Source organism: Notothenia rossii (assembly GCF_949606895.1).
Source record: "Notothenia rossii genome assembly, chromosome: 9".
NCBI classification, from domain to species: Eukaryota; Metazoa; Chordata; class Actinopteri; order Perciformes; family Nototheniidae; genus Notothenia; species Notothenia rossii.
In genome coordinates, this window is record NC_136907.1 from 56137746 (window position 1) to 56165204 (window position 27459).

A 27459-nucleotide genomic window follows, 5' to 3' on the forward strand; every position below is an offset into this window, starting at 1 on the left:
ACGCGACGTTCCTAGTCGCATGCGCGCGCAGCCACAGAGGCAGGCTGTCAGTGTCCAGCTCCTCCGTGGCGATGAGGGGCAGTCTGCGGTTAAAAATAAACACATTTGAAAGTGGGGGGGACACATACGGGATTTGGAAAAGTGGGGGGGACATGTCCCCTCTGTCCCCAGTGGAAATTACGCCCATGGTAGTGACAGTAGCCGATCAGTTAGTCAGTGATGTTTTTATATCCTCCGCCCCATGGGGCTTTCCTTAGCAAAAAAACAAAGTATTAAAAACAAAACTAAATTCTTGTTTCGAGGGCTGAAAACGGTTCTAGTCACTTTTAAATTGTTATTATTCTGAATAACAGAAAACCCTCCCTGGTGGTCTAGTGGTTAGGATTCGGCGCTCTCACCGCCGCGGCCCGGGTTCGATTCCCGGTCAGGGAACTACACTTTTGCTGTTTTATTTAGGAATACATAATTTTGTATTATACTTTTATAGCTGTGTCTAGTTGTAAATAAAGAACGTATTTCCAGGTAATATATGCTTCATTTAGGAATACTAATTTCTCAAAATTGTTTTAATTTTGATGTCATTTTTGACGTTTTCTGTTTCTAAATTAGCAACCTATAGATTAAGTAGTAGTTTTCAAGGCAAGACAGAACAATATCCAAATAACTTGAGAAACCTCTTAAATTCAATTACAGATGAAATGAAATGAAAGTCATTGTACTAGTGTCCAGTTCAACAAATGTGTTAAATTATTTGGAAATATCATGGCACAAGTCGCGACCTTCTCGATTTATTTTTAGAAAATGAACATTTAATTAATTTCCCATTGTCTTAGTCTTACTCTATAGTCTTTACTGCATTTTTTAAAGCTAAGACATATTTTGATTTTGCAGTGTATTTATCAAAAAATTACAAATTAAATAACAGGAAGAAGCCTAATGTTTCCTGAAGCCTTGTAAAGTGTGTGACGATATGCTTCTTCTTTCCACAGAAATGTTTCACTATCTTCAGTCATCGAGAGCACTGTTAGAGTGGAGGGACAGCGGGAGGTAACGGTTTCCTATTACTACTATTTTCCACATTGTACTGTAGATGGATTGTTTAAAATTGTATTCAAGAAAGCTTACACCTGCTAAGCATGGGTTTTCCCTTTATATGTGCAGTCTATGGTTTATCACTTTTCAGAGAGAAAAGTTTAGCAGGGTGAAAAAAAAACAAAGCATTGATAACTTTTTCTCTCATGTGGAAAATGTAAAAGCTTTTGTCGGCAGTTGAAATGTAATTTAAATATTAAGATTCATATGAAGAAAGCTGTTTCTTTCAATTTGATTACACGGCATAAAGATGTCTTACTGTCAGTCACTAAATGTAAGCACTTAAAAAGGGGAAGTATAAACAGGCACTGTACACTCAGGATTATGGGGTAATTTCTTTCTGTTTGTGTGTGTGTGTGTGTGTGTGTGTGTGTGTGTGTGTGTGTGTGTGTGTGTGTGTGTGTGTGTGCGCGTGTGTGTGTGTGTGTGTGTGTGTGTGTGTGTGTGTGTGTGTGTTTGTCTGGAACCCTTAGGTATGCTATGAAGCTGTTTCCTGCACATCCAATACTTTGGTCCAGTTTGCTGGTTTTGTTTGCCTTACAAATTGGTAGGTAACACGCTTGACGAACACACACACACACACACACACACACACACACACACACACACACACACACACACACACACACACACACACACACACACACACACACACACACACACACACACACACACACACACACACACACACACACACAGTTAGTTGGTTATCTTGCTTCATCAGGGTGCTGCCGAAGTCATCTTTCCTTGTATAAAGTAATCACAGTTATCCTCTTAAGCCCCAAGCCTGTTTTTCAGGTTTCAGGCTCGAAAATGACATTCCCAGAACACATGACCATATCTTCCCTTCTAAAAGGTTAAATTAATAATCTTTTTTCTCAAAGTAATGATAAACCCGTGAGTTGGATGTAGAAAAGTCAGAATCAATATAGATGTTTTTTATTTTAAAGAAAATTCAGATTGAACATGGTAAAAAACTGTAAATTATAGTGTCCGTCCAAAAGATATTTTGTACTTATAGTGAAAACTAACCTTGGATGATGGGTTAGTAGACCAAACGTTGTAGGAATCCAAAGTACAACATATAATAAGTACCCTGTATCAAGATTGATGCAAAACAAGTGATATTTGACCTTATTAGACAGATTTAACAAAGAAAACCTCTTCTGGGGCCATTTGGGTGGATTTTCCATTTATTTGGCCCCCCTTCTTCGATTTTGACATGTGACATCTCTTTCTGACCGTTAGAGCCAATAGAATCGAAGGGAAGTCATCCCGCACACACTCATGTTAAAAAAAAAGAGGATTTATTGGCTTCCTCTAATTCTTCCTAAATCACGGAAAATACCCAAAAATGTGGATTAATTAAGCATGGTGTACTTTGAAGAAAATATGCTTTCATATTTTGTATAATCTGAATGGAAATGCATTGATACTTACATTGGACCCCCCCCCCCCCCACGTGCTAAAACTCCAAATGTATTTACTCCTTTAATAGAGGCTGAAGCTGACATTTCAGATGTCTGTCAGGATACAATGGCTTCTGATGACGTGAGAATCAATGTTTTTTATATTCATATTGTCCAAAGGTCACGCAGTCACATAAAAGCCACCCACTTTAATGCAGATGTATTTTCTGATTTCTATATTCTGTTCTTTCTGTTTGTGGTACTTTTTTCAGATCGATGTACAGAGTTCTTCAGTGCTGGGGCCTCTTGTAGAGATGGACAATATATATGAGAAGGTTTACTGCCTCCTTTACCCAACAAATATACTCAACTGCTCCTGGTCATTTAACACCTTACAGCAGGATACTCAGCTCTTTCTCAACATCAGGTATTTAAAAAAATTATACATTACACATGTGGCATAGAGAGTATTTATGAATAATTAAAGGAATACTTACATCCCTTACATTCTCTTTCCCTCTGTTTTCCTGCAGCATCTGTGATGGTGACAAATCAGTTCAGTTTCCTGACCTGTCGTCTGAGGAGAAAGTCGGATCAAGGTCTTTGGCTCTGCATGATCACAAGATGTCACTTTTAATCCTACACTTCAACATCACCCTGTACGACAAGTGGACAGTCTACGCCTCCAAATACGACCTCAACATGCTAGGTAACACAAGACAAACTCTCATTGAGCCCTTGAGTAGGGGAAACAGGGTAGGTTTATCTCACTTCTTGGGGTCAAAAGGTAACCAATAGGTAAATATCACGACGAAATAAACTTGATAATGGAGTGACAGGAATTTTGGTGTCCTACGTCAAAATAATAAAACAATTCTTACCATATAAAAAGAGAGGGGAAAGCTATAGTTGATTTTTTTCACTCGCTAGTAACATATGGTTGTAAGCTTACTTGCTGCTAGCAGAAATCCGCAGTTCCGCCTGCATTTTTTATAATTATTTTACTAATGTTGTGGTTGTGTTTGCCACAGAGGTTCTGTCTCCACCCCAAAACATCTCTGCATCAATCAAAGATGGAGGTCTATTGGTGAAATGGGGTCTGCCCCACAGTAGAGCCGACAACGACCCCTTCTGCTTTGAATACCAGCTGGACATGGGTGACCAGGTACAGTATACATGTGTGGATATGGATGTCAATTATTCAATAATGTAGGTTACACTTCCTATGATGCCTTATAATGCATTGTAAACATACTTATTATACACAATAATGCTTATATCACTGGTTGATTATCAAAATAAACATTTTCTCCATTGAGCTACACCAGAATGCATTCTACCTACAAGGATACAACCTGTTTTAGCAAAAGCGCAAATTATATCCAATAAAGCATTTTCTCTACCTATCTCACTAAAATCCCTAAGAGAGCAGCACCTGCAGTGTCAATTCTTTCTGTCTCATAATAAGGCAACAGGTGCTTTATTATGTGACAGAGGATTTTTATTAATCAGATCAGTAGACCTCCTCAGTACGTTTTGAATGATCTGAGTGGGTGAGAGAGCGCACTGAACACAGCTTCAGACCCTGTCACTTAGTTTATGCTTGTGTAATAGAAAATGGCATAACAAAGGCCTTAATTCAGATTTATACTTTATTGTTCTTTATTCTGCTTGTTTTGGGGGTCTTCTTCTTACATTTTGTATGAATTCTACCATTAGGTTATGTTTTGGCTTGGTTTTTCCGTCTGTCTGTCAACAGGATTAGGAGGGAATCAGACGCCACTTTGTTTACTTCAGTAACATAGTGACATCACTATGTAATACTCAAGATTCTATTGGTTAGCGCTCAACACTTGTACGTGACAGGCTAAGGGGCGGGACATCTCTTAGCGGTTGACCAATCACAACAGAGCCGGCCAGCTAACCAATCAGAGCAGACTGGGCTCTGGTTTCAGACAGAGGGTGAAAAGAGATGCTGCAGCACAGGCAGTATGAGGAAAATAAAGAGCTTTTTGAACATTAAAGCATGTAAACATGTCACAGTAGAGGCACGGAATACAAAAATTATCCTGAAAATCAGCATAATATGCCCTTTTAAAGGCAAACAATGAACACGTAAAGTTACTTCTAATTCAAATATATTACATTCTATAAAATAATATAATGTATTGCAACTGTATGAATCATAATACACCATGACATTTGACGTAAAAGGTTAGTGAGTGACAATTACATAAAGTATTATAACAATAGATCTTATAAGCCAATATAAAATACTTTATCATGAGTAGATTATTGTTATAAAGCATAATTTACAAGTCCTTTCGAAAATAATAAGAGTGCTTCGTGTCGGGCCGAACCACGCCCCTTAGCTGTAATATAATGAGCATATACCACGGCCTGTCGTGAGCTATTGCTTAATTATAAAACTGACAAGTCAAATCAAGCAATCTGATTGGTCGATAGCGTTTTTGCGGACCTCTTTGATTACAGATTTGAAAACATCGTTGCTTGTTTTAAGAGTAGCACAATTCATTATGTTAAACCTTCGAAAGTATCTAGATATCCCTGCCCTAATGCCAAAGGAACTGCACACTGAATCTGTTTTGCCGTTTGAGGTCTATGTCTGGACCGCTGCGTAAAAAGGAGGGCTTCTGCCCCGTTACTTCTCCGCTGCTTTCTTGTTCCAGCCCAACGGTATACTGTTTTTCTCAGACGCGGAGGGATACTGACTAGTTGTGAAAAGAAAAACTTACAATTCTACCCGTGGTATACGCTCAGTATATCACGGCTAAGAACCAATCAGATTGCTTGATTTGACTTGTCCGTTTTCTAACAACAAATAAGTATGTTTATAATGCATTATAGGGCATCTTAATAAATGTTAATATATTTGAGCTTTAAGTGCATTCTTTTGTTGATGTTTTATTTTCTTTTAAATAGGAAACACCCAAAGAGTTGAGTGAGCAGCTGTCCTATAGAGAGCCCAAAGTAGATCCCTCCTCCACCTACAGAGTGAGGATGAGGACAAGGAAGGGCAGCCAATGTGTGGAATTTTCTCAATGGAGTGAATGGAGCCATGCACTCAGTGAGTAGGGCTTTTTACATCTTTAAATCATCCCCATCCATCTACAAACAAGTTTAATTTGTGTCATCTGTATGTGTGTGTGATTGTAGCTGTGGAACAGTCCAAACTCAACAATCTAGTGATCGTCTCAATTTCACTTGGAATACCCATGATCCTCCTGGCTGTGCTGCTGCTGCTGCGCCATCAGAGGTACTGTTTCTGTCTCCCGCTGAATAACTAGCATGATGATTGGTGTGTGAGACGCACACATTTGTACAGCTCCTGAGAGACTATTTTATATTATTTGTATTCTGCCTCAGTTTTCTGTTTCTAATGTGACAACAGACACTCTGTCTTGTCTTCTAAATGTTAAACTGAGGTTACCTACTGTAACCCCAGCTTCTATGAGTAAATGGCGCAGCCCTCTAAGGCTATTGGGTAATCCCCCTGCGCCCCCGCGCAGCACTGAAACACTTGTAGTCCACGCCCACCCGCAAGGTGGGCCCCACCCTCGGGCCTCCTTCCGGTATAAATAGGAAGGCGGCCCGGCAACCTGCTCCCATACAACATAACTTTTCTTCAGCTATTCGTAGAGCCAGTGGCGCCACGCACTTAGAGGGCTGCGCCATTTACTCATAGAAGCTGGGGTTACAGTAGGTAACCTCAGTTCTATTTCGTATATGGCTTCGCCCTCTAAGGCTATCGCTATTGGGTTAAGGGCGAAGCATGATGTAGTCTGCGCCCCACTGGGTCCGCCCGGCACTAGAAGCACAGACACACCTGCTCAATAACACCCCACTGCCTGATGTGCCATGCGTAATGGCGCATCACCGTACCTGGAACATAGCAAAACATGCCTATCTTCCCGACGGGGTGAAGGCTGGGAACAATGTGAGAAAGTAGAGACGAAAGTCCCACCTTGTCCTGCGATCGTAGTGGGGGAACAGCAGCTCACTGCGTGTAGACAGGCAGGAGAGCGCACAGCTGGATCCCTGACGTCACTCACTCTGACCAGGCACTCCGTACAAAGTGTGTCAGAGGAAAAAGGAACATCCCTCCTATAAGAGGGAAAACGGGCCGCTCTCCGCGTGCTGAAAGGCAGGAGCATAGCCGTGGGAACATGTTTCAAATGGGGGGTGCTGTGGGGATGACACCAGGGCTCGTTCTGACCGATTTTAGCTGGTAATGAAAAGCCTCTACAAAAGACCAATACACTACAAAAAGAGAAACATATTGACATGGTGGACAGCTTATATAAAAAGGCTTCAAATGTATTTAGTATTATAACATGTTGTAATTGGGGGGTGGACTTCACATACTCTAGGGGGGTCCGGGGGTGCCCCCCCGAGAAGATGTTTTTAACATTTTAAAGTAAAATGCTTCAATCTGGTGCACTTTGAGCGCCCAATTACTAGAGACTGATCTAGGGGGTACAACTCTAAACACCCATATGAGAAAAATCGGTTTGCATTTTATTAATCAAATAAGTATGTGAACATAACCAATAACCTACCATAGCCAATAACAAATAAATGTAACTTATTTTATTTTTGTTGGTCATTCATATCTTATTTTAACAGTTAACATTTATTTATTTATGCATATTTTTAAATCTCTCCAGTTTTAAACGATATTTTTGGTTTACTGTCCTATAGTATACATTGGAATGCTTTCAAACCTGCTTTAATTTATCCTAATAATTATAAAGGTGTGCCTTGGAAAGATTTGTTTACATAAATTGTGATCAATACGTTTGAGATTCACTGAGATAATTTAGACTAAAGTGAACTATCTAAACCCTCAGATTCCTTTACCTCACTGAGCCTCTCAGTCTGACAGGACAGAACTCTCCCTCCACATTATTGTAGAAACAGTTTCTTATATCCGTTAGCGCAACAGAAGCTAACAACAATCCCCGCCGGTACCGGTGCACCCCCTCTCTCTATCTCTCTCACTTTGGCTGTGAGCTGCGGGCGCCTGATAAGCCAACATCCCACACTTTCATCACTACAGCGCCCATCGTACAGGGCAAATGGAAAATGTAACCACGGTGAAAAGGGTGTTACCTTTACTTAATTATGAATGTTGTTACATCAAGGCTGGAAATTCGTTTTGTTTGTATTATATTTGTATTATATCTTGTAGAAGTGCAGATCCCCTGTCCTCCACCAGGGGGTGCTGCAGCACCCTCAGCTTCCTTTACTTCCCACGGCCCTGGGCAGGAGAGAGGCACACAGCTGGCTCCCTGACATCACTCACTCCGACAGGACACCCATTACAGGGTGTGTCAAAGAGGAATGGGAGACATCCCTCAAATAAAAATGAATAAATGAACAGGGGGAAGACCAAGTTGCAGCCGTGAAAATGTCTTCCACTGACATTCCTACGTGCAAATCCGTGGAGGAGGAAATTCTTTCTACACACCAACGCTGAAACGCTGCCCACTTGGCTGTGTAGGACGCTCTGGTAGACGCGGCCCTGGCTCCCTGAATGGTGCGTACAACATCTTGAGAGAGACCCAACCTCTCTAAGTATTCCCTTTCAGGGGCCATGCCCATAAGCGCTGGCCTATCACTGGGTGACTGTAGATCGCTCCCTCCACCTGCGAGAGAGTGTCCCCGCGCCACGGAATTTCCCACGGCCTGCCTGACAGCGTACGCTGTAGGCATGGAAACCAGGAAGCACCCGTGCGCTCCGGGGCAATTAGGATCACTGACAGCCGCTCCTCCTGCACTCGTTCCAGGAACCGAGGAATACGCGGGACTGGTGGGAAAGCGTAAAGCAGTCCCCTGGGCCGTGGACGATGTGCGAACACGTCCACCCCCAGGGGGGGGGAGGTCCCGCGCTGACAGGGAGAACCAGAGGGCGCATCCGCCTCCGCACTCCCGAACCGGCTCCAAACCTGGGCGATCAGCTCGGGATGTAGGCTCCAGTCCTCCTGGCGAGGACCTCCTCTGGACATGAGGTCTGCCCCTTTGTTCAATTCGCCAGGCACATACAGTGCTCTGATGGAGAGCAGGTGTGCGCGCGCCCAGATCAACAGCCGTCTGGCTGTGTTCAGAAGCTGCGCTGAGCGTACCCCGCCCTGGCGATTGATGTAGGCTGCCGCGGCTCTGTTGTCTGTGCGAATCAATACATGCTGATTCTGCAGCAACAAGGCAACATGCTGAATTACTCTCCGTACGGAGATCCATTCCAGCACGTTTATGTGGAAGGACATGTGAGCCGGCCACTGTGCCCCCACTGCCTGCGACATGCACGTTCCTCCCCACCCTAAGAGAGATGCGTCTGTGAACACCGAGATTTGTGACGTAACTCTGCCCAGGGCCACACCCTCTGACAGGACGTGGGGACTTTTCCAATAGGTTAAGTCTGAACCCACGGACAGAGGGATGGCCACCATGCGCCTCTTCTGTCGCACGGGGTTGATGCGTAGGCGAATAAACCACCTCTGGAGTCTTCTCATGTGAAGGAGACCCAGGGGAATCTCCCCGTGGTCGGCTGCCATCATGCCGAGCAGCCGCATCACGGAGAGGGCTGTCACCACGCTGCAGGGTGTGACGCGTCGAAGGAGAGCTGTCAGCGTCTCCACTCTCTGCCGTGAGAGTCGGGCTCTCATGCGGGCTGAGTTCAATTCACCCAGGTAAACAATACTCTGGGAGGGAAAAGGACAGCTCTTTTTCCAGTTTATCATGAAACCCAGCTCTGACAGATGCGATATGAGTTGTACCGTCTGTAAAGCCACTTCCTCCCTGGAGCGAGCCATCAGCAGCAGGTCGTCCAGGTAAAACAGTACTCTCATCCCTCCTCTGTGTAGCGGCTGCAATGCCGTCTCTACACACTTTGAAAAGGTGCGAGGAGCCAGGGAATAACCGAACGGCAGACGGTTGTACTGGTACGATATTCCCTGGAATGAAAACCGCAGGAATTTCCTGTGTTGTGGGATGATGGGTACGTGGAAGTATGCATCCTTTAGGTCTATAGAGGTGAACCAGTCTCCCTGGTGAACACACTCTAGCACCCTTTTGACCGTCAGCATGTGAACAGGCCTTTTCATTATTGCCTCTTTGAAAGCTGACAGATCGAGGATGGGTCTCATTCCCCCCGTCTTTTTCGGGATAAGAAAGTAGCGGGAGTAATACCCCTGATTTTCTTCCCCTTGGGGAACCCTGGAAATAGCCTCTTTCAACAGGAGTTCCCGTAGCTCTGTTTGGAGCGCCCGACACTGTTCTCGGGATGACAGGCGTGTCTCCTGTATCCCGTTGAACTGTGGGGGGGGGGGGGGGGAGGCGAACTGCAGGGTGTACCCTCTGCTGATCAGCCTGCTCATCCATCTGTCCATCAGACACACGCGCTGCCACTCCGAGAAACACTCTGAGAGCGGGCGCACATGCTCGAGATGTGTTGTGGTCGTCATGACGACGAGCCACGCCAGAGCCCTCGCCGCCGCTGCCCGTGAGGCAACCCAAGGTGGGCCTAGAGCGAAAGGGCTGTGAGGAGGCCTCCACGCGCTGCATTTCACTCCGACTCTCATCATGAGGCGCGTACACGCTCAGAGGATGAGTGGAGGTGTGTGCAGTGATATCCACATGAGGCGTTACCACGGCGCTCATGGGCTTATTGTGACCGTGTGTATGTGGCGTATCTCGGACAGAGGAATGCCGCGAGGTCTGTGGTTTAATAACCGAAAAGTTATAACCACCAGGCTTCTGCAGCGAACCCTGCTGCCTACTAATCAACAGATTGGAGGCAGCTGGCGTAGTTACTGTGCTCTGCAACTTATTAACCGATAGATTCAAATGTGCAGGCTTTTGTAACGAACCCTGCTGGCTATTAACCGATAGGTCATAGGCAGCTGGTTCACTCAAAGTGGGGAATATGTGAAACACATTTCAAACTGATGACTCAGACAAAAGGTTGGGAAATAAGCTTTCATTTTTATTTCCTTCACACTCCCCCCCAAACCGTCATGGCCGGCTCTGCTTCTTCGGCGGCTCTCGTGGAGCAGACGACGAACGGGAGTACCTCACTCCCCTTTGACCCCCCCTCTCCACTGGTGGGGGGGCGGAGGCGCGGGACGGTGCCCCTGCTGCCGCCGACGGACGAGTCTGATGCCTCGGCTGCGGTTGCTGTGAGCGTCTCTCTGCCTGTCGCTGTGGCCGGGTTGGCCGCTGCTGCTGCCGCTGGTGCCGCTGAGGCTTCGCCGGCTTGAGCCAGCCAAGGTGCTGGCTGATATCATCCGCCTGCTCCGCTGCCGCCTTCATGGACTCTATCATGGCTATAAACTGGGGTCCAGCAAGACCTTCCTGGCCGGCTCTGTAACAGCCGCCTGTTGCAGCAAGAGGTGGCGCTGGATCTGCGTCATCCGTGCCATGCTGGCCGCCTTGCCGATCTCCTCCGCCTCCTCTGGAGCCACGGTGGTGGACCGCTCCACCAGCGTAACCACCGAGTTGGCCAGCAACGCGATGTTATTTGCCGCCGCAGACGCCTGAACCGCACATTGGTGCGCCCGGTCAGCCTGGCGGGCGACATACTGGTCCTTGGGGTAGGCCAACGTAGGGCGCCGTCCGGCGATCAAGTTGGCCTGCCTAACCCCAAAAAACGCAGTCAAGCTCGGCTCCAGAGCGGGGGTGGTTCGGAAACCCTCCTCAGTGAATCCCTCCACCTTAGTGAAGGGAACAAAGGTCACCGGAGCCCTCAGGGTCCTCGGGTTCGCCGCAGCCCCCTCCTGGTACCTCCTAATGGCTGGGAAGCGCGGCCAGATCGGGTCACTCCTGCCCGTCTGAACCCGGGAAAAAACTCTGGCCATGTCATCCAGAGCCACCCTTTCCCTTCCTGGGGGAACGAGGAGACCTCTGCAGGCTGCCGCCTTGCCGATGATCTCCGGCAGCTCCAGCATAATGCCCCCCAACGCCGGCAGCGCCGTGGCAACGGAGAAGGGGACCGCGTGCTCGGCCGCCACACCCGTACCTCGCTCCGACCCCGTCTCCCCCATCCGGGGGAGAGGGGGGAGGGGAGAGCCGCATGGCGAGCCATGGAGGGAGACGGGGTAGGAGTCGTCCGACTCCTGCCCAGCACTCGGCTCCAGAGACAGGCTGTCGTCCCTGTGCTCCTGGACGGGCCAATCGTCCTCCTCAGCCGCAGCAGCTAGAGCGTCCGCTCTTCGCTTCCTGTCGGCTGACGGGAGACGGGCACAATGCGAACAAGCGACCTGCTGGCTGAGAGCCGCGTACGCGATCTCTGGCCCCAGGCAGGATTCACATATCGCGTGTAGGTCATAGCTCATGATATACCCCGTCTTACATGAGGGACAATCACGGAAACAGTTGTTGCTCATGACTTAATTTTCTTGTGCTTCAGTACTGCTGCTGGTTGCTGAAGAAAAGAGGGAGCAGATTGCCGGGCCGCCTTCCTATTTTTACCGGAAGGAGGCCCGACGGTGGGGCCTACCTTGCGGGTTGGCGTGGACTACAAGTGTTTCAGTGCTGCGCGAGGGCGCAGGGGGATTACCCAATAGCGATAGCCTTAGAGGGCGAAGCCATATACGAAATAGAACAGTGTCAAACAGACAACAACAAAGATGTCAGCAGATTAGGGGCAGTTATAAGGAAAACAAAAAAAAGGGAACTAAAAGGAGGTGGTGTCTTTTTTTTTGTAAAGCCACAAAAGACATCCACCCTAAACGTCCTTAACGTTAAGACAGAAACCCTCCGAAGAGAAACAGGGGAAAACACAACATGAAATGCTGAACAACATTAAGGACGGATCTGCATCTTTTCTTCCATTTTCTTTATGGCAGTTTCACTTTATATGGTCCACTTATAGTTTTAAAACCAAAACTAAAAAGATATTAATGTATGCAATGTCATAAATGGCAGCTGTGTATACTTAAATGTGCGTAACACTTTCTAAGTTAATGCTGACTTATAAGGGCAAGCATAATACTTTATAATCGCTGGTCACTTACTTTCTTTTTGTGGAAGGATCATAGTGTATTGAAATTATCATAGTTGTAATCCATTAGAATGTTTTTATAAACAATAACATCTTAAAATGAACTCTAAAATGGACAGGAAGCCAGTGGAGGGAAGCCAGAATTGGTGTGATGTGTTCATGCTTGCGTGTTCCTGTAAGCAGCCGAGCCGCAGCGTTTTGTACCAGCTGCAGGCGTGCCAGCGAGGTCTTGTTTAGGCCGGCATAAAGTGCATTACAGTAATCTAGACGCGTAGAAACAAAGGCATGAATTACACGCTCAAAGTCTAAAAAGGATCAAATCGGTTTAATTTTGGACAGGAGCCTCAAGTGATAAAAACTGGACTCAACCACAGAGTTTCTGTTTATCCAATTTAAAAGCACTGTCGATTTTGACGCCTAGATTTGTGACCATGGGTTTTGTATACGGGTGAAGGGAACCCAGGTCAATGGAAGGGACATCACCATTTGGTCCAAACACAATGACCTCTGTTTTGCTCTCATTTATATTTAAAACGTTTAGCGCCATCCAGGCCTTTCTGTCATTAAGACAGTCAACCAGGGGCATCAGAGAGCTGGGTTTTTTTTTTAGCGGTAGGTATATTTGGGAGTCGTCCGCATAAAGGTGGTAGGAAACGCCATGTTTTCTAAAAATTAGTCCAAGGGGGAGAAGGTATAAAGAGAATAAAATGGGCGCCAAAATAGAACCTTGGGGAACTCCACAGGATAGGGGGGCAGAAGACTATAAGATAGGGGGGCAGAAGAAGATAAGATAAGATAGGGGGGCAGAAGAAGATAAGATAGGGGGGCAGAAGAAGATAAGATAAGATAGGGGGGCAGAAGAAGATAAGATAGGGGGGCAGAAGAAGATAAGATAAGATAGGGGGGCAGAAGAAGATAAGATAGGGGGCAGAAGAAGATAAGATAGGGGGGGCGGAAGACGATACAAATTCACCAATCTTAACAGAGAAAGATATCTGGGACAGATAGGACCTGAACCACTCTAAGGCAGTGCCCCTGATACCCACACAGTGCTCTAGACGAGAGATAAGGATGGAGTGGTATATATACATTATATACTGTATATATAAGAGTGCTATACGGTAATTATCTAGTTTTGGCTCTGAGCAGATTAAAAAGCATCAAAGAGCACATATGATGTTCATGTTAGCCTTTGCAGACCATTTACATTCACAAAAACCTGTATAACACAATACAGGTTAGAGAAAACCCCTTTAAGCCTAAAAGGGCCCCTTTAAAAAATGTGTAGACAGTTTTACCAAAATGTGTACTGACATTTGTTTCTATGCGTGTGTTTCAGGATGTCTAAGGTTCTGTTTCCTCCGATTCCTCGCCCCCCACAAAAGTACAAACATTTCCTGGAAAGAAATTACACATTCAATGTAAGTAAATACTGTACACCTGACGTAACATTTAACCCAACCACAACCACTTGTTTAACGATTGTTTCAATGTTTTTATGTGTGTTGTAAACAGTTGTTCCTCCCTACCCCGTCAGCTGACCCTGCGGAGGAGATCACAGAGGTGGAGGACACGGAGCAAAAGACATTGTAAAAGCTCAATCTGAAAAACACATTAAAAAAAAAAGCCTCAGGTATACGCTTGACATTGTGCATTTTTATAATATATATTTGAGCAACAAGCATAACTGTGTTGAGTGCATGCAAACGTTTGTTTTCACCTCACATTTATGTTACTCATTTCCTTTATAACACCAGAGTCCAGTCAGGTCAACATGTTGGTTAAAGTTCTGCAATACTTTCAAGACATTTTAAGAGGTATAAATGTGTATAGCAATATGACTTTAAAGGTCAACTATAGTGCACAATCCACTTTTTCATGTCCTTTATACATAAACATGTGTCCCCTCTGCACCAAGAGATTCTGAAAGTTTCAGGAAAAAAGATGGCGCATTTCCACTGCAGGGCCTTGCACGGCTTAGTACGGTATAGTTAGGCCTTGGTAGGCCAGAATCTCTTTATGCTGCGTTTCCACTACAGTTTAGTAGCTGGGGCAGTAACTACAGTAACATCTTCAATGTGAACCACAAAACCAAACATCAGCTGTTAGCTGTTAGCACTCATATCTGTTCAGAAACTAGAAGTTAAACAAGTACAAACCACAGACTGTCTGTGTCATGGCGAATACAGTCGCTGTTTTATTTATATCTGTATAGGCCGTTGTTGTGAGTGTGGACGGTCGGAGCATAAACTGCGTTAGCTTAGCCGATCTCCATTTAGAAAACACGCATTTTAAAAGGTTTTTCGCCTGCCGTCTGTCTGCAGACTTGTCAAAGCATTAATTCATGGTTTTTACTAACCGGTATCAGTATGTTGTTACTTCGGCATCATTTTGAAAGGTATTATAATTAAATCAAGGTAAAATATGTTCATTGTGTTGCAGTTGTAGCCACTCACGTCACTAATTTAGCATATTCAGCCCGATTGTTGGCCCGGAAAGAACCTGGATTTTGGAGGGCCAGAAAAACTGTGAAAAGGTACCCGTTAGCCGGAACTACGTCTAGTGGAAATGCAACAAAAAACGGGCCGGGTTTTGCACGGCACGCTTAAACCGTGCTAGGCGCTGCAGTGGAAATGCGCCATTAGAACACCACATATCTGGCAGAGTGACGTGGGGAGTGGCCCCTTATTTTCATCTATAGTAACAGACCCAGAATCAGCCCTTTTGAAACAGGGGTTTATGGCCGCCACACCCGTACCTCGCTCGGGTGATCTGTTTGGTATTTCGAGCCAAACACTTCAGAGATATGTTTTGTATATAACTGAGAACTATAATATATTGATAAAAAATTGTTTAATAGGTGACCTTTAAATTATGCTTAGACTATCATGTAAAAATACATTTTACCTTGCTTGGTCATTGACTTGTTCACTTTTTTGTTCTTTGATTTAAACAAAAGGGAAGTGTCAGTTAAAGAGTTTGGTTGAAAAACACTCTGCTCTGCCTAAACTTACTGGTTAAATTAACCTGAAATGTCAATGCAGCGCTTGTACTTAATGTGTTGTACGTTTTTGTATAATAATTAAAGTTGATATGTTGTTATATCGTGTGCTCCTTTGGACCAATTTTATTTATATATCCTAGTTATACATGGTGTTCCAATGGGAGCCAGGAAAAAAACAGCAAAAGCATAACTCAACATTTAGACAACGAAAACACAAATAAAAGCACACAGACACAAGTGTTTGGAGGGGCACCAAACCAGTTTAATGAAATTCGAAAAAAATAATATTGAAATTAATTAACTTTAAAAATCCCTTATCGTGAACATGGGAGCGAGTAGAGCCAGTTACACAATTTTGGCATTTTCAATAGATTTAATCCAGCAAGTCAGTCAAACTGAACAGGGTTAATAAAGCTGTTTCATAAAGCAGACCCTTAGCTAGTAAGCTAAATTAAGTTTGGTTTCAAAACATAATTAAAAAATGTAAAATTACATAAATTCCCAACAAATTCTTTCTTTTTTTTTTTTTAAACATAGACCAGCTAGCATGACACATTTCTTCTTAGGTATGCACCAACCCCACTTTTCTGTCCATGTTTTATTGGGTACCGGCCGATACCAAGAACAGATCCAGGGTCAGTGTTTATTTGATACCCTTGTATAAGCTGTGTAAAAATGACTAGGGACATTATTTTATGTGTAAGGCAATATCAGACAGGAAGAGAATAATGTATAAGGGCAAAAATGAGCAGAAATGTGTTTTCTCGCAATTGTGTTAAAAAAAAAAGAAGATAAAGGAGAAGTTTAAAAGCAGGGATAAGATCAGACTGAGCTTGTTTTTGCACATCAATGTGGGTTCAAGTCAAATGGTACTTCCTACAATTATGGGTCAGAGTTGTTTATTATCTTTATGACAATGCATTTTACACATTAAAAGTTGGGTGGAATACTTTGCTGATACTTTGCTGACTTTGTATGTGATAAGTACAGCCTGTGCTTTTACACAACTACTGTAAACAACTGTAACCGTCAATTCCATCTTTATTTCCAATTTGGACTTTTAAAGGGGCCCTATTACGCTTTTGGGGCTTTCCCTTTCCTGTAGTGTGTTATAAAGGTTTTTTTGCATTTAAATGGTCTGCAAAGACTTAAATGCCAAAGTTCCTGCAGAGGCAGTTTCTCTCCCTCAGATTTTCTTTTACATTCTTATTATTTTAAGCACTAACTATCGTGCTAACCTGCTTCAATTCTGACCTCGACTTATTTTCGATAGTAAATATAAAATGATATTGCACAATATTTTCATCTATCTTTTTTCACCTCCCCTCCTTCTTATTATTCTTTGGCCTGCAGTGAGTTGATGGCTTGGAGCTCTGCAGAAAACCTTTCTCCCAGATCTCTGTTGGCCTGGAGGAAGCTGCTCAGACTCTTCAGCTGCTCAGTGTCCTAAGGAAGAAACAGAGTCGGCCCAAGTCATGTGAAATCTTTCTATATATGTATTATGTCTGAGTGTGCATGTGAACTGTTTTGTTCTTTGCACCTGTGTATCGTGATCAGCAGCGTGCAGTAACTCCTGCAGCCTCTCTTGTAGCAAGTCAGCTTCCCATTGGCTGATTAAGTCAGGGCTGGGCTCCCTTTGGTTGACAGAATCACACTCCAATCCATCCATGACGGCTGAATCGATGAAGTCCAAACCCGAGACATGTATTGACAAATCAACAGACAGCATCTGGACAAACAGAACTCACAGTCACACAAACTGCGATGCAAAAAAACATGGCTGCAGCTGTGACATCATAACAGTATGTACTTATTGGGAACAATGACCAAATAATTAACTAATAACAGTATATACTTTTGAAACACAATACAAAGACGACTTTAACATAACATAAACATTGTTACCTCTTCTAATCTCGTTTTGTTGATGATTGGAGCTCATTTTTCAATGTTTTAAATTCAAATCCTATCCTAATTGGATTCTCAAACACTAACTGTGACGATATAAACATGCTTAGTAGTTTACGATAAAAGACGAGACAAAATAATTGTGTTTAGAAATCTCCTTTATTTAATCTCCTTCCATCCCCTTTTCATTTTCTCTTTTTTTTTAAAGTATATATTTTAAGTACACCCGTCTGTCTCAAGGTTGCAAGCTGGGGGCAATTTGAGAGGATGACATAGGATAAAATGTTGTTTGACTGAAACGACAAAAACAGTTTTTGATAAACTCGATTGACTTATTTGACTAAAGAGACACAGCCGTACAGACTGTCTGTAGTGTAGGGGCTTGGCCTGGGAACCGTAGGGTCACCGGTTCAAGTCCCCGAACAGGCCTTACTATGGAGTGTGGACTGGTACTTGGAGAGGTCCCAGTTCACCTCCTGGGCCCTGCCATGGGGCCCTTGAACAAGGCACTGGACCCCACCCCATTGCTCCCCTGACAAGTACAATAGCTGCCCACTGCTCCTATTACTAGGATGGGTTAAATGCAGAGGTCCAATTTGACTGTGTGTGACAAATAAAGAGGGTCTAATCTAATCTAAATCCAAACATGCTCACCTCCTCGATCTGTTTTCCAACTTCTGCCATCTGTTGCACGTTGCTGAACTGCCGCATGAGCTTTGTCAAAGCATTCTGAAAGTGTGTCATCCATTCATCTTTCACACGCAACTCACAGGAATGCATCAACTCGTTCCTGTAACGAATCACCTGGAACATCGCACATGTTGGTCTGAATATATGTGTTTTTTCACTCTCTGTCTTAATGCCCATTTGAAACTTTTTGACCGTTTACCTCTCTCACAACTTTTGGATCCACAGACCAGAAACAGTCACAGTAGTTGATCAGGTTGAGCAGAGCTGAGGGATCACATTGATTGGTCCCCTTCACTTTCCCCTGACCCCGAGGCATGTAGGCCTGGAGAAACAGAAACAGAGACAGACAGAGGATGAATCCACAGATCATTTTGAGATTATTACATTTTACTATGTTGCACATTGACTTTACTTCTGCTGATTATGTCTTCTATAAATTGCATGTATCCATCACTTTTAGACACTTCTAAATGCTGCATGTAGTTTTCACTTTACTGCACAGACACACAGAACTGAGTCAGTTAATTGGTTATTGTGACAATTAATATAATGATTTGTTTGTGATGAATTGATTAGTTGATCAAAACATAACAATGAACACATCTTTATAATAATTATTTCAATTAAATAAACCAGAAAATGTCCGTCTCCTGCTTCACAGACATCTGTATTTTATACTTGTCTTTCTCTCCTATGAATTAAAGATAATTTGTAATGTTCTTTTTACTCTACTCTTTCACAATGTATATAAAATGATATGATTATATTTAATGACATTAACATCAGATTTAAGTTAAGTGTGTGTCGAGTAGTCTGTGGATTACCTTGGCCAGTTCCCAGTGGTCTGTTCTCCAGTTGGTAGGGTAACAGTTATCCCAGTTCACTGTGGCTTCTGGCTGTCGGTGGTGTCTCAGGATCACTTTCTGCCACTCTGAACATGTCCTGCATGCTGAGGAGAGCTACACACACACACACACACACACACACACACACACACACACACACACACACACACACACACACACACACACACACACACACACACACACACACACACACACACACACACACACACACACACACACACACACACACACACACACACACACACACACACACACACACACACACACACACACACACACACACACACACACACACACACACACACACACACACACACACACACACACACACGTATGGTTACCACTTATGTAATACATACTTGGTGTTGTGCAGATTCACTTTTTTCGCAGTACTGTTAACATTGTATATATATTGGACATTCAAAAAATTAGTTTTGATACTTTATGCATAATATGTCAGTTTCTCTGTTACACTATTGAGCATGCACCTGCAATACATAAACTGTAAATAAAAGTGAAACTGGTAGCTACTGCCCCTCAACTTCTATTCAATACATTGACGATCATCTAAAAAAGGTTCAACTGCATACATTTTTTTATTCCTACAATCTAAGTAGTATTGAACGTAGCACCGGAAAGTTCATACACATACTGTACACAGTTCACACACAGTTCATACCCAACACAAAAGCTATTCAAAACGATTTGTTCATTAAAGCACATCACTACCACTATAGCCATTGTAGGAGCAAATTGGCCATATGGGATGATATGATCACAGTCAACTCATAATAACTGTGTATCACAGTTTACCAGTGTGATGGAAACTTCTGGAGCAATGGAGTCGACGAAACTCAGAGAGACACAGGAAGAGCTGGAGCTTGATGGCAAACACTGAGGGTTCATGATGGAGTTAACGGCCGGAGAACTAACAGGACATGAGCTGTCGCCACGAGGTGACTCAGTGGTTGCCAAACCAATTCTGAAGATCTCTACCCCAGACCCATGTATTTAGCTGGTTCAGAGAGAATAATCTACATTGTGCATAACAAGATAAAACAGGCAAAGCACTATAACACCTCTATCAGCTGACACCAACAGGCAGCAATAGGGAGACAGAACAGAGAGCACAGCAGGCCAAGGATAGAGGCCTGTGCTCAGTGAGGGCTGTACAAACTGATAAACTGGGTCAAAGTTATGGGCCTAGGAAAATATTTCCCCAACAACCAGAGGTGGAAGAAGTACTCATATATTGTACTTTAGTAAAAGTAGAAATACATCAGTCTAGAATACAATGTTACAAGTAAAATACCTGCAATCAAAATGTTACTGAAGTCCCTATAGCAGCAAAGTACCACTCATTATGCAGTTTATTGTTTATAATCTGATCCATCAAAGGGTTATCAAAGCTGGTGAAGGTGCAGCTCATTTGAATTACTTACTGTATACTGCAGGGTAGCTTTTAAATTTACTCCAGGTGTAAATAATAAAGTATTATTTAAGTGTTGATTATATTTCACACTACTAATCCAAATCTGCAAAGTAACTAAATGTATATGGAGTAAAAAAAAAGAAGTAAAAGTACACGTTTTAACTCGATGTGTAGTAGAAGTACAAAGTAGCAAAACGTTGAACTACTCAAGTAAAGTACAAGTCCCTCAAAGTTGTAGTTGTAGCCTAGAGTACTTAAGTAAATCTACTAAATTACTCTAAACCCCTGCAGTTTACCACATTAAAGTGGTGTAGAAACAAGAATTTAAATAGCAAGACTAAACAGAATTTACAGGCTAATCTAACCTTATTCCCTTTGGGCTTGCATGAATGAGTCTCACACGGTTTCCGGAGGAGAGTGTTTTGATTCAGCAGGTCTCCGTGGAAAGCCTTCATGTGGCAGCTGATGAAGGGGTGCAGTCCGTCCTTCAGGATGACCAGACACTGGCCTGCTTTCACCCAGTTTTTGTACCCTCTGTCGTTGAGACGGGCCGAGAGTTCCTCATGAACCATGACGGCCTTACTTCCCGAAGTTCCCGATATCAAAACATAACAAGAGGGCAAGTTCAGGCTCACTCCCCATGTTTAGCTCCACCCTCTCCGTGCTGGTACATAGCGGCCACAAGATGGCGCCCTCTGCTTTGGAAACACGACGCTGTTATGCTCATATTTGTCCAGGTGTGATGTCAGGACTTGTTCGAAAAGCAGAGCTCCCACCCCAAAAAAGCACCTCCTATAAGGGTGCCCACTTTTTGAGCATTGACACCGGTGTTGAACCTCTTTAAAGACATTAACTTAAATGTACTATGAATACTTTTTTTTCTGGGACCAATGCAAAGAAAAGTAGGCCATGGCTCCTGGAATTCGACACCAGGTCCATTTAAAAGATTCCAACATGATAGAGGCTTTCAGTTTCTGCAAACATAAAAGCTAGGTGGCTTAAATGACAAGACACGTTCACGGCATGTTCAGTTCAGATGCTTTTATTTTGATATTTTTTCTTTCTTTAACTATCCGTCATGAGTCCAGCAGTGTTATGAAATGCTCATCCTTGGAGAAATCTTTACTTATTTAGTCTCTTCCAACTCCTCAGTTAAATATCTTCAGCTGCTAAATGCTCCATGTTTAGCTAGTCTCTGACTGTTCTGAGAGCATTGAGAGTGATCCTAAACCACAAAAGTATGTGGAGGATAACCAAACATTGAGCTAAAAGATACCATGCTTTGTAGAGCTATAGGAAAGACAGCTTTGGTTAATAATTTCCTACGAACTATACTAGTCCTATCCTATATGTCATTTGGCTTATGGCTCTAGTGCAGCTGCTCTAAATAAATAATAAAGCATTTTGTCACTGAGTTAAAGTGTGTGTCTTATGCATGAGTTTCTTACTGCTTAGGCTTGAAACAGGAGGTTAGTCTAGCTTCTATCTCAGTTGATACATGAAATCTGTCAGAATATCCAGCTCGGGGACATCAGTGCATGCAGCTGCTGGCCCGGCTCTTCTGGGTTTTTCCATCCTCCTCCTCGCAGCAGAGGTAGCAGCTTGGTGATGCCAACTTCCATAAGGGGTTTGATTCACAGCAGCACAGTGTTTGACACCCGGAAATCTATCCAACAGTTTTTGAAGAAGTTTGGTAGTCCAACTGACCAACAGCGAAATAATACCAAATGGAGCCCCGCTGTTAACACGACTGAAAAGTAATAGCTTTTCATTGCTCTCCTCACCAAGTAAGTAGTCCTGTCTCCTGTCAGCTTATTTTTTATACTTTTACATATCTTCACTTAATGATGTTGTATTTGTATGGCCCGTCTGTTTTTTGTACATTTTGAACAGTAATAACAGGTTGGTATTATCTTAAAACATCTGGGTGTAAGCTACTCCTGTTCCAGCTGATTTCATACATCTTCCAGAATGAGTGTGGATAACCCCAAAACTGTTAGCTGTAAAATAGCATATGAATGTGTATACTGTATACTTGCTGTATAAACCCAATTGTTTGCTTGATTCTCAATAATGAATTCTCAACTATCTTCCAACATGTAGCACTATCAAGACTTCAGAATTAGAATGTGTCCAATACCTGCAAAACTAAAGACATTTCCATCAAACTCAGTTTTATCTGCTGTTTAGTGCCAATCAGCTAATGTCAGCATGCTTTCACATTATATGAAAATGGTGAGCATGGTAAAAACATGAGCAAAACATCGTGGAAAACATTGGCATTTTAGCATTGCCATTTGTGGGCATTTTAGCTGAAATCACAGCTGTGCTTAAAGGTGGGGTAGGTAAGTTTGAGAAACCGGCTCGAGATACACTTTTTGTTATATTCCATGGAATGCTCTTAAAATCGCGAAAGCAATGAATATCTCAAGTGCTTTGACAAAAAATCATCTGTGGAAGCCATAGTATTGTAAAAAGCACGACCAATCATTTTTGCCGGCCCGGCTAAAATAACTGGATGGCCTACCTGCCTGTCAGCCTTCCATCTGTGCACAAACTTATCTCGTGCCCTCATTGGTCATGTGCGCGTTCGTGTGTGTTGTGTGTTGGAGGAGGGGCTCTGTAAGGAAGTGGCAGATTTTTCCCGGTTGTGTATTTTCAAGTTCTAGCGCACTCGAGCTGGTTTCTCCAAAATGACCTACCCCACCTTTAAGTACAGCATCACATAGCTGTTGGCATGTAGACTCTGAAAAGTGGACCTGCAATAGAGAGTAATACTTTGTCTGTATGTATGAACGCATATTGTGTCATTTTAATTTTTCTCATCAAACTTTCACAAGGGTTCTACGTATGTGATGGCTATATGGTTAAGGAATGCACTGTCTTCTTTCTTCTTTATGGCATTAGACCAACAACTGAGGAGGTCTGAAAAATCTCCATATCAGTATTTGCTTGCCTGTGCTAGCTCTTTTGAATAAATGCCTTGGCCCATTGCATTCTGGGATATGCTCTAGCCCCCATGACCCTGACTTGGAATAATGATGAAATGATAGAAGAAAAAAAGGTAAGTGGAGTACATCAATATTCTGAGGGGCTTTTTGTGACTGTAGTAGAGGATAATAGGCCTGGAAAGTCAGCTGAGGTAGGCAGAAACAGTCACAGGATCCCCAATTAAAACATATTACATTACAATTATGAAAATGAAAAGACGTTTGTGTTGTATCAATTAATTTCATCTTTACATGAAAATTTAATTAGTCTTTTAGGATGCAAAGAGAAAAACAAATATCCCTCTATCTTTGTAATTGGATCTCTATGGATTTGAGGATAGTTAAAGTAGATTAGAAGCCCTGGAGTATGTGTGTGGGTGTGTGACTGAATGTACAAGTGTGTGCATAAATGAGTCCTCAGTCAGTCGAGGGGACACAACAATATTAATGTGTGCATGTGCACTCGCAGGTACGGGCATGTGCTAGCTTGTATATTAATACTTATATGCATTTGTGTGCATGTGTGTGTGTATGTGTGTGCCCACAATCCCAGCAGGGTGTTTTTTTAAGCAGAGGAGATCAAAGAGACATTAGTATTCTGAAATAAATCACATGCTCAGGCCTCACTGTGTGGGTCCCCAAACACATACACAGGAGACACACACTCTCTCTCTCTGTCTCATTCTCTCCGTCTCCTCCTTTCTCTTTCCCCTACCATCTCTCTCTTCAAAAGACACCACCAGCCTGCACAACCACCCCTTCCCTCCCCCTTTCCCCCCTCCTCCCCCTCGGCCCCTAGCGGCCTTCAGAGCTATCTGCTTACTGGCTCTGAATCCTTTGTTACATCCTTTCAGTTTCTCACGTTCCAACTTGAGCCCCGTCTCCTCCCTCCGTCTGCAAATAAGCAGGAAAATGCTTTGTCAGAGAAAACTGTTGTTCATCACCGAAAAAGTCAGAAACGCAAAATAGGTTTTTTTGAGAAGTATATCTTCGAGGAGAGACCTCTCCCTCTCTCCATCTTCCCCCATTTCTCTCCCCCATACTTCCCACATTTCTGTGAGCACTCTCTAAGACTTTTGACAATGTTACAACTCACTCGCAAATCCTAAAGTAATGAGAGCTGTTCTGCTGGGCAGCCAGCATAAACCGGACTGCTTTAAAAGATGGTCACAGCTTTTGCCAGCGGGAGAAAAAGGGGGAATGAAGGAAGTGAAGGAAAAGGAAAAGGAGAAAAATGATTGACATGGTACAGCTGGGAGAGGAAGAAGCTCATTTTTAGCCACAGAATTAGAATGAGTTGAACATAAATGCCCCCTGTGGCTCTGACAGTTGCAATATCCATGAGATTCAGGGTTTGCTTTGTGCTTGTTATCTGTGTGTGTGTGTGTGTGTGTGTGTGTGTGTGTGTGTGTGTGTGTGTGTGTGTGTGTGTGTGTGTGTGTGTGTGTGTGTGTGTGTGTGTGTGTGTGTGTGTGTGTGTGTGTGTGTGTGTGTGTGTGTGTGTGTGTGTGTGTGTGTGTGTGTGTGATTGAAATGCATTTGGGCACGTGTGTGGGATGGTTAAGTTGAGGCCAATGTGAACATGCATGTACTTATTTATGTGTGCATGTAACTGTGCTTGTCTACTTGTGTGTGTGTGTCATTTTGATCGCCACCCACATGAATATGCAGATCAGTTTTAGAGAGCGTATGTGCTCAGCATTAAAGCCCACTCTCCACTGCTGACCCAATTTCACACTGCAGTGTATATGTGTGTGTGTGTGCGTGCACTTGCTTATCAATGCATATTGCAAAGCTCGGAAAAATTGCGTGGTTAGGACGGAGGCGTGTGAGCAGTAGGTGTGTGTGTGTGAGTTTAGTGTTTATCAGGCGAAAAAACATATGCGATAAGTCTCATTCAACACATACACAGTTGGCTGTGAATAAAAAACATCACATTAATTCACGCTGACCACAGGCTTCTACAACCTGAACCGCATTCTCACTCAGTCTTCATTTTTCTCACAGTGGCGGAAGTGCTGGCCTCACTGTGACCTTAGACTTCTAAATGTAACATTCTTCGTTTTATCAGCATGAAAGAAGGTAATGTTTAAAGAAGTAGTTAGACATTTTGGGAAATGACCACTTTCTTGCCGATCGGATGAAAACATTGATGTTTCTTACAGAATTATCTGTAGGATAAGCTAGCCATCAGTCAGTTAGCTTAGCATTAAGACTGAAAACGGCGGGAAACAGCTTGCTTGGCTATCTTTAAAGGTAAATCAACCTATTAGCAACAAAAAAGCTCATTAATAAACAAGATAAACCTTGTTTGTTTAATTAATACAAAATCAATAAAGAATAGGTTGTGGTTTTACCATGATGTATGCACTTGACTATTTGCTAGCGAACAGATAAGGTCGGTAATTGTATGTAGGCTAGTAAAAAATTGAAAACGACTGTCACAAATTCTTAGCAGCATAATAAAAAAATTACAATAAATTAATTTTAAATAAACATTCAGATAAAGAGCTACATTTGAATGTAGTTCAAGAAAAACAAAAAATAAAATATAGATAAGCATTTTCTGTATAAAAACGAGAGATAAATTAATTTTCTAATTTATTTTACAGTGCAAGCTTTTAAAGCGTAGTATCGATCTCACTTCAAATTCCCCAAATGTCAAACTATTTGTCTAATCAAACATCGCAGGACGAGTGTTTTGACACGATACCATGCAGATTCAGGTTTATTGTGTGAATTTGACTCATGTATTATAACTTATCACCCTGACCAAACAACAACCCTGCCTTTCATCAGCAACTTCTGTGATTGTGTCCCTACACAAATGTATTTATCGTGGGCTAAATCTTTGTATCAAACTGTTGGCTGATGGTAAGTGATATGAAATGCAACAACTTGATAATCTTCCTAATTCAGCTGTTAATTCAGTTACAACGGACATGATATCAACAGACTTCCATGTTGTCAACTCAGCAGTGCCAGTCAGCAGAATCCCGCCAGCAGTTTGTAAAGAAACCAGTAGATGGAGACGCTGAGAGGCACAGTGGCAGAGCTGAGGTAATGGCTCTGGTCTATTGTTCCCTGTTTCCATCCTCACCCTCCACACTCCACCCTCTCCTTCTGCCTTCCAGTGTAACTCCCCCCCCCCCCCCTCATGGACTTCAATGGGAAGGAAGGAAGTAGAAAAATAAGGTGAATTAATTTGCCCTGCCATCCCATGCCTACATGTTGCAGCGTATATGCTTTTTAATTGCTTGTGCTAAATACATAACCTATTTTTGTATCCTTTACAAAAGCCTAAATGATGATCTGGGTAAAATCTATGCAAATGCTAGCAGACCTCATAAAACATTAACATTACCTCATATGAGCATCACCTTGAAAACAAGTTGGACAAAAAGGACACAGTGGAACACAGGTTGGCCAGCGTATGGCTTAATAAGATCTGGCACCCTGTGCTGCAAACTCTGACAGACATTCCTCCGCGTCTTTAACCCTCCACACAGAGCCTCGGCGCAGACTGAACTGAATCTGTGAAGTACATCAATGGGGGGATTATCGCAGGACCAAGATGCCAGTTATAGAGCAGCTCTGTGCTGCCTCAGTGAGGGGAGAAGATTGAGAAGCTTTCCTTTGATCTTGTGCTGGCGCATCTGAGAGGGCCCGCTGCTGATGATAATGATGCTGAGGCCCAATGCAGAGATCCAGGCTGGGGCCCGGCCCCGCTCTCGCACCAACTTCTATATACAGGCAAAATAAAAGGCCGGCCTGTGGAGGGTTGAACGGGACAAACGGATTTAGTCTGACGGATTGTGGTTTCAAATGTTTTTCTCCTCCTGGAGAGGAATGTTATTGATGCAACAGTGGTGGGGCCGAGTGAGTGAGTGAGTGTGTGTGTGTGTGTGTGTGTGTGTGTGTGTGTGTGTGTGTGTGTGTGTGTGTGTGTGTGTGTGTGTGTGTGTGTGTGTGTTGTGTGTTGTGTGTTGTGTGTGTGTGTGTGTGTGTGTGTGTGTGTGTGTGTGTATGTGTGTGTGTGCTTGAGTT

General features: G+C 43.3%; 2 protein-coding genes across 3 annotated transcripts; one reads left to right on the top strand and one right to left on the bottom strand.

Moving 5' to 3' along the window:
- Positions 1-425: 425 nt before the first annotated feature.
- Positions 426-15624, top strand: LOC307019729 (interleukin-5 receptor subunit alpha-like). 2 transcript variants are annotated; one of them, XM_079650805.1, is made up of 10 exons: positions 426-1047; positions 1566-1639; positions 2591-2643; positions 2774-2928; positions 3035-3210; positions 3533-3666; positions 5445-5589; positions 5679-5778; positions 13862-13943; positions 14038-15624. In XM_079650805.1, the coding sequence occupies exons 1-10, from the start codon at positions 971-973 to the stop codon at positions 14113-14115; spliced, it is 1074 nt and encodes a 357-aa protein (XP_079506931.1). In that variant the 5' UTR covers positions 426-970; the 3' UTR covers positions 14116-15624. The 2 variants fall into 2 exon arrangements, with proteins under 2 accessions (XP_079506931.1, XP_079506932.1); XM_079650806.1 differs by lacking the exon at positions 2591-2643 and having other exon boundaries at positions 427-1047.
- Positions 15625-15766: 142 nt separating this feature from the next.
- On the bottom strand, positions 15767-21039 carry LOC307019734 (uncharacterized protein CXorf38). The gene is made up of 6 exons (XM_079650817.1): positions 20788-21039; positions 18949-19083; positions 18324-18446; positions 18089-18238; positions 17067-17255; positions 15767-16972 (listed from the first exon to the last, which is right to left on the bottom strand). The coding sequence occupies exons 1-6, from the start codon at positions 20992-20994 to the stop codon at positions 16862-16864; spliced, it is 915 nt and encodes a 304-aa protein (XP_079506943.1). The 5' UTR covers positions 20995-21039; the 3' UTR covers positions 15767-16861.
- Between the last annotated feature and the right edge of the window lie 6420 nt (positions 21040-27459).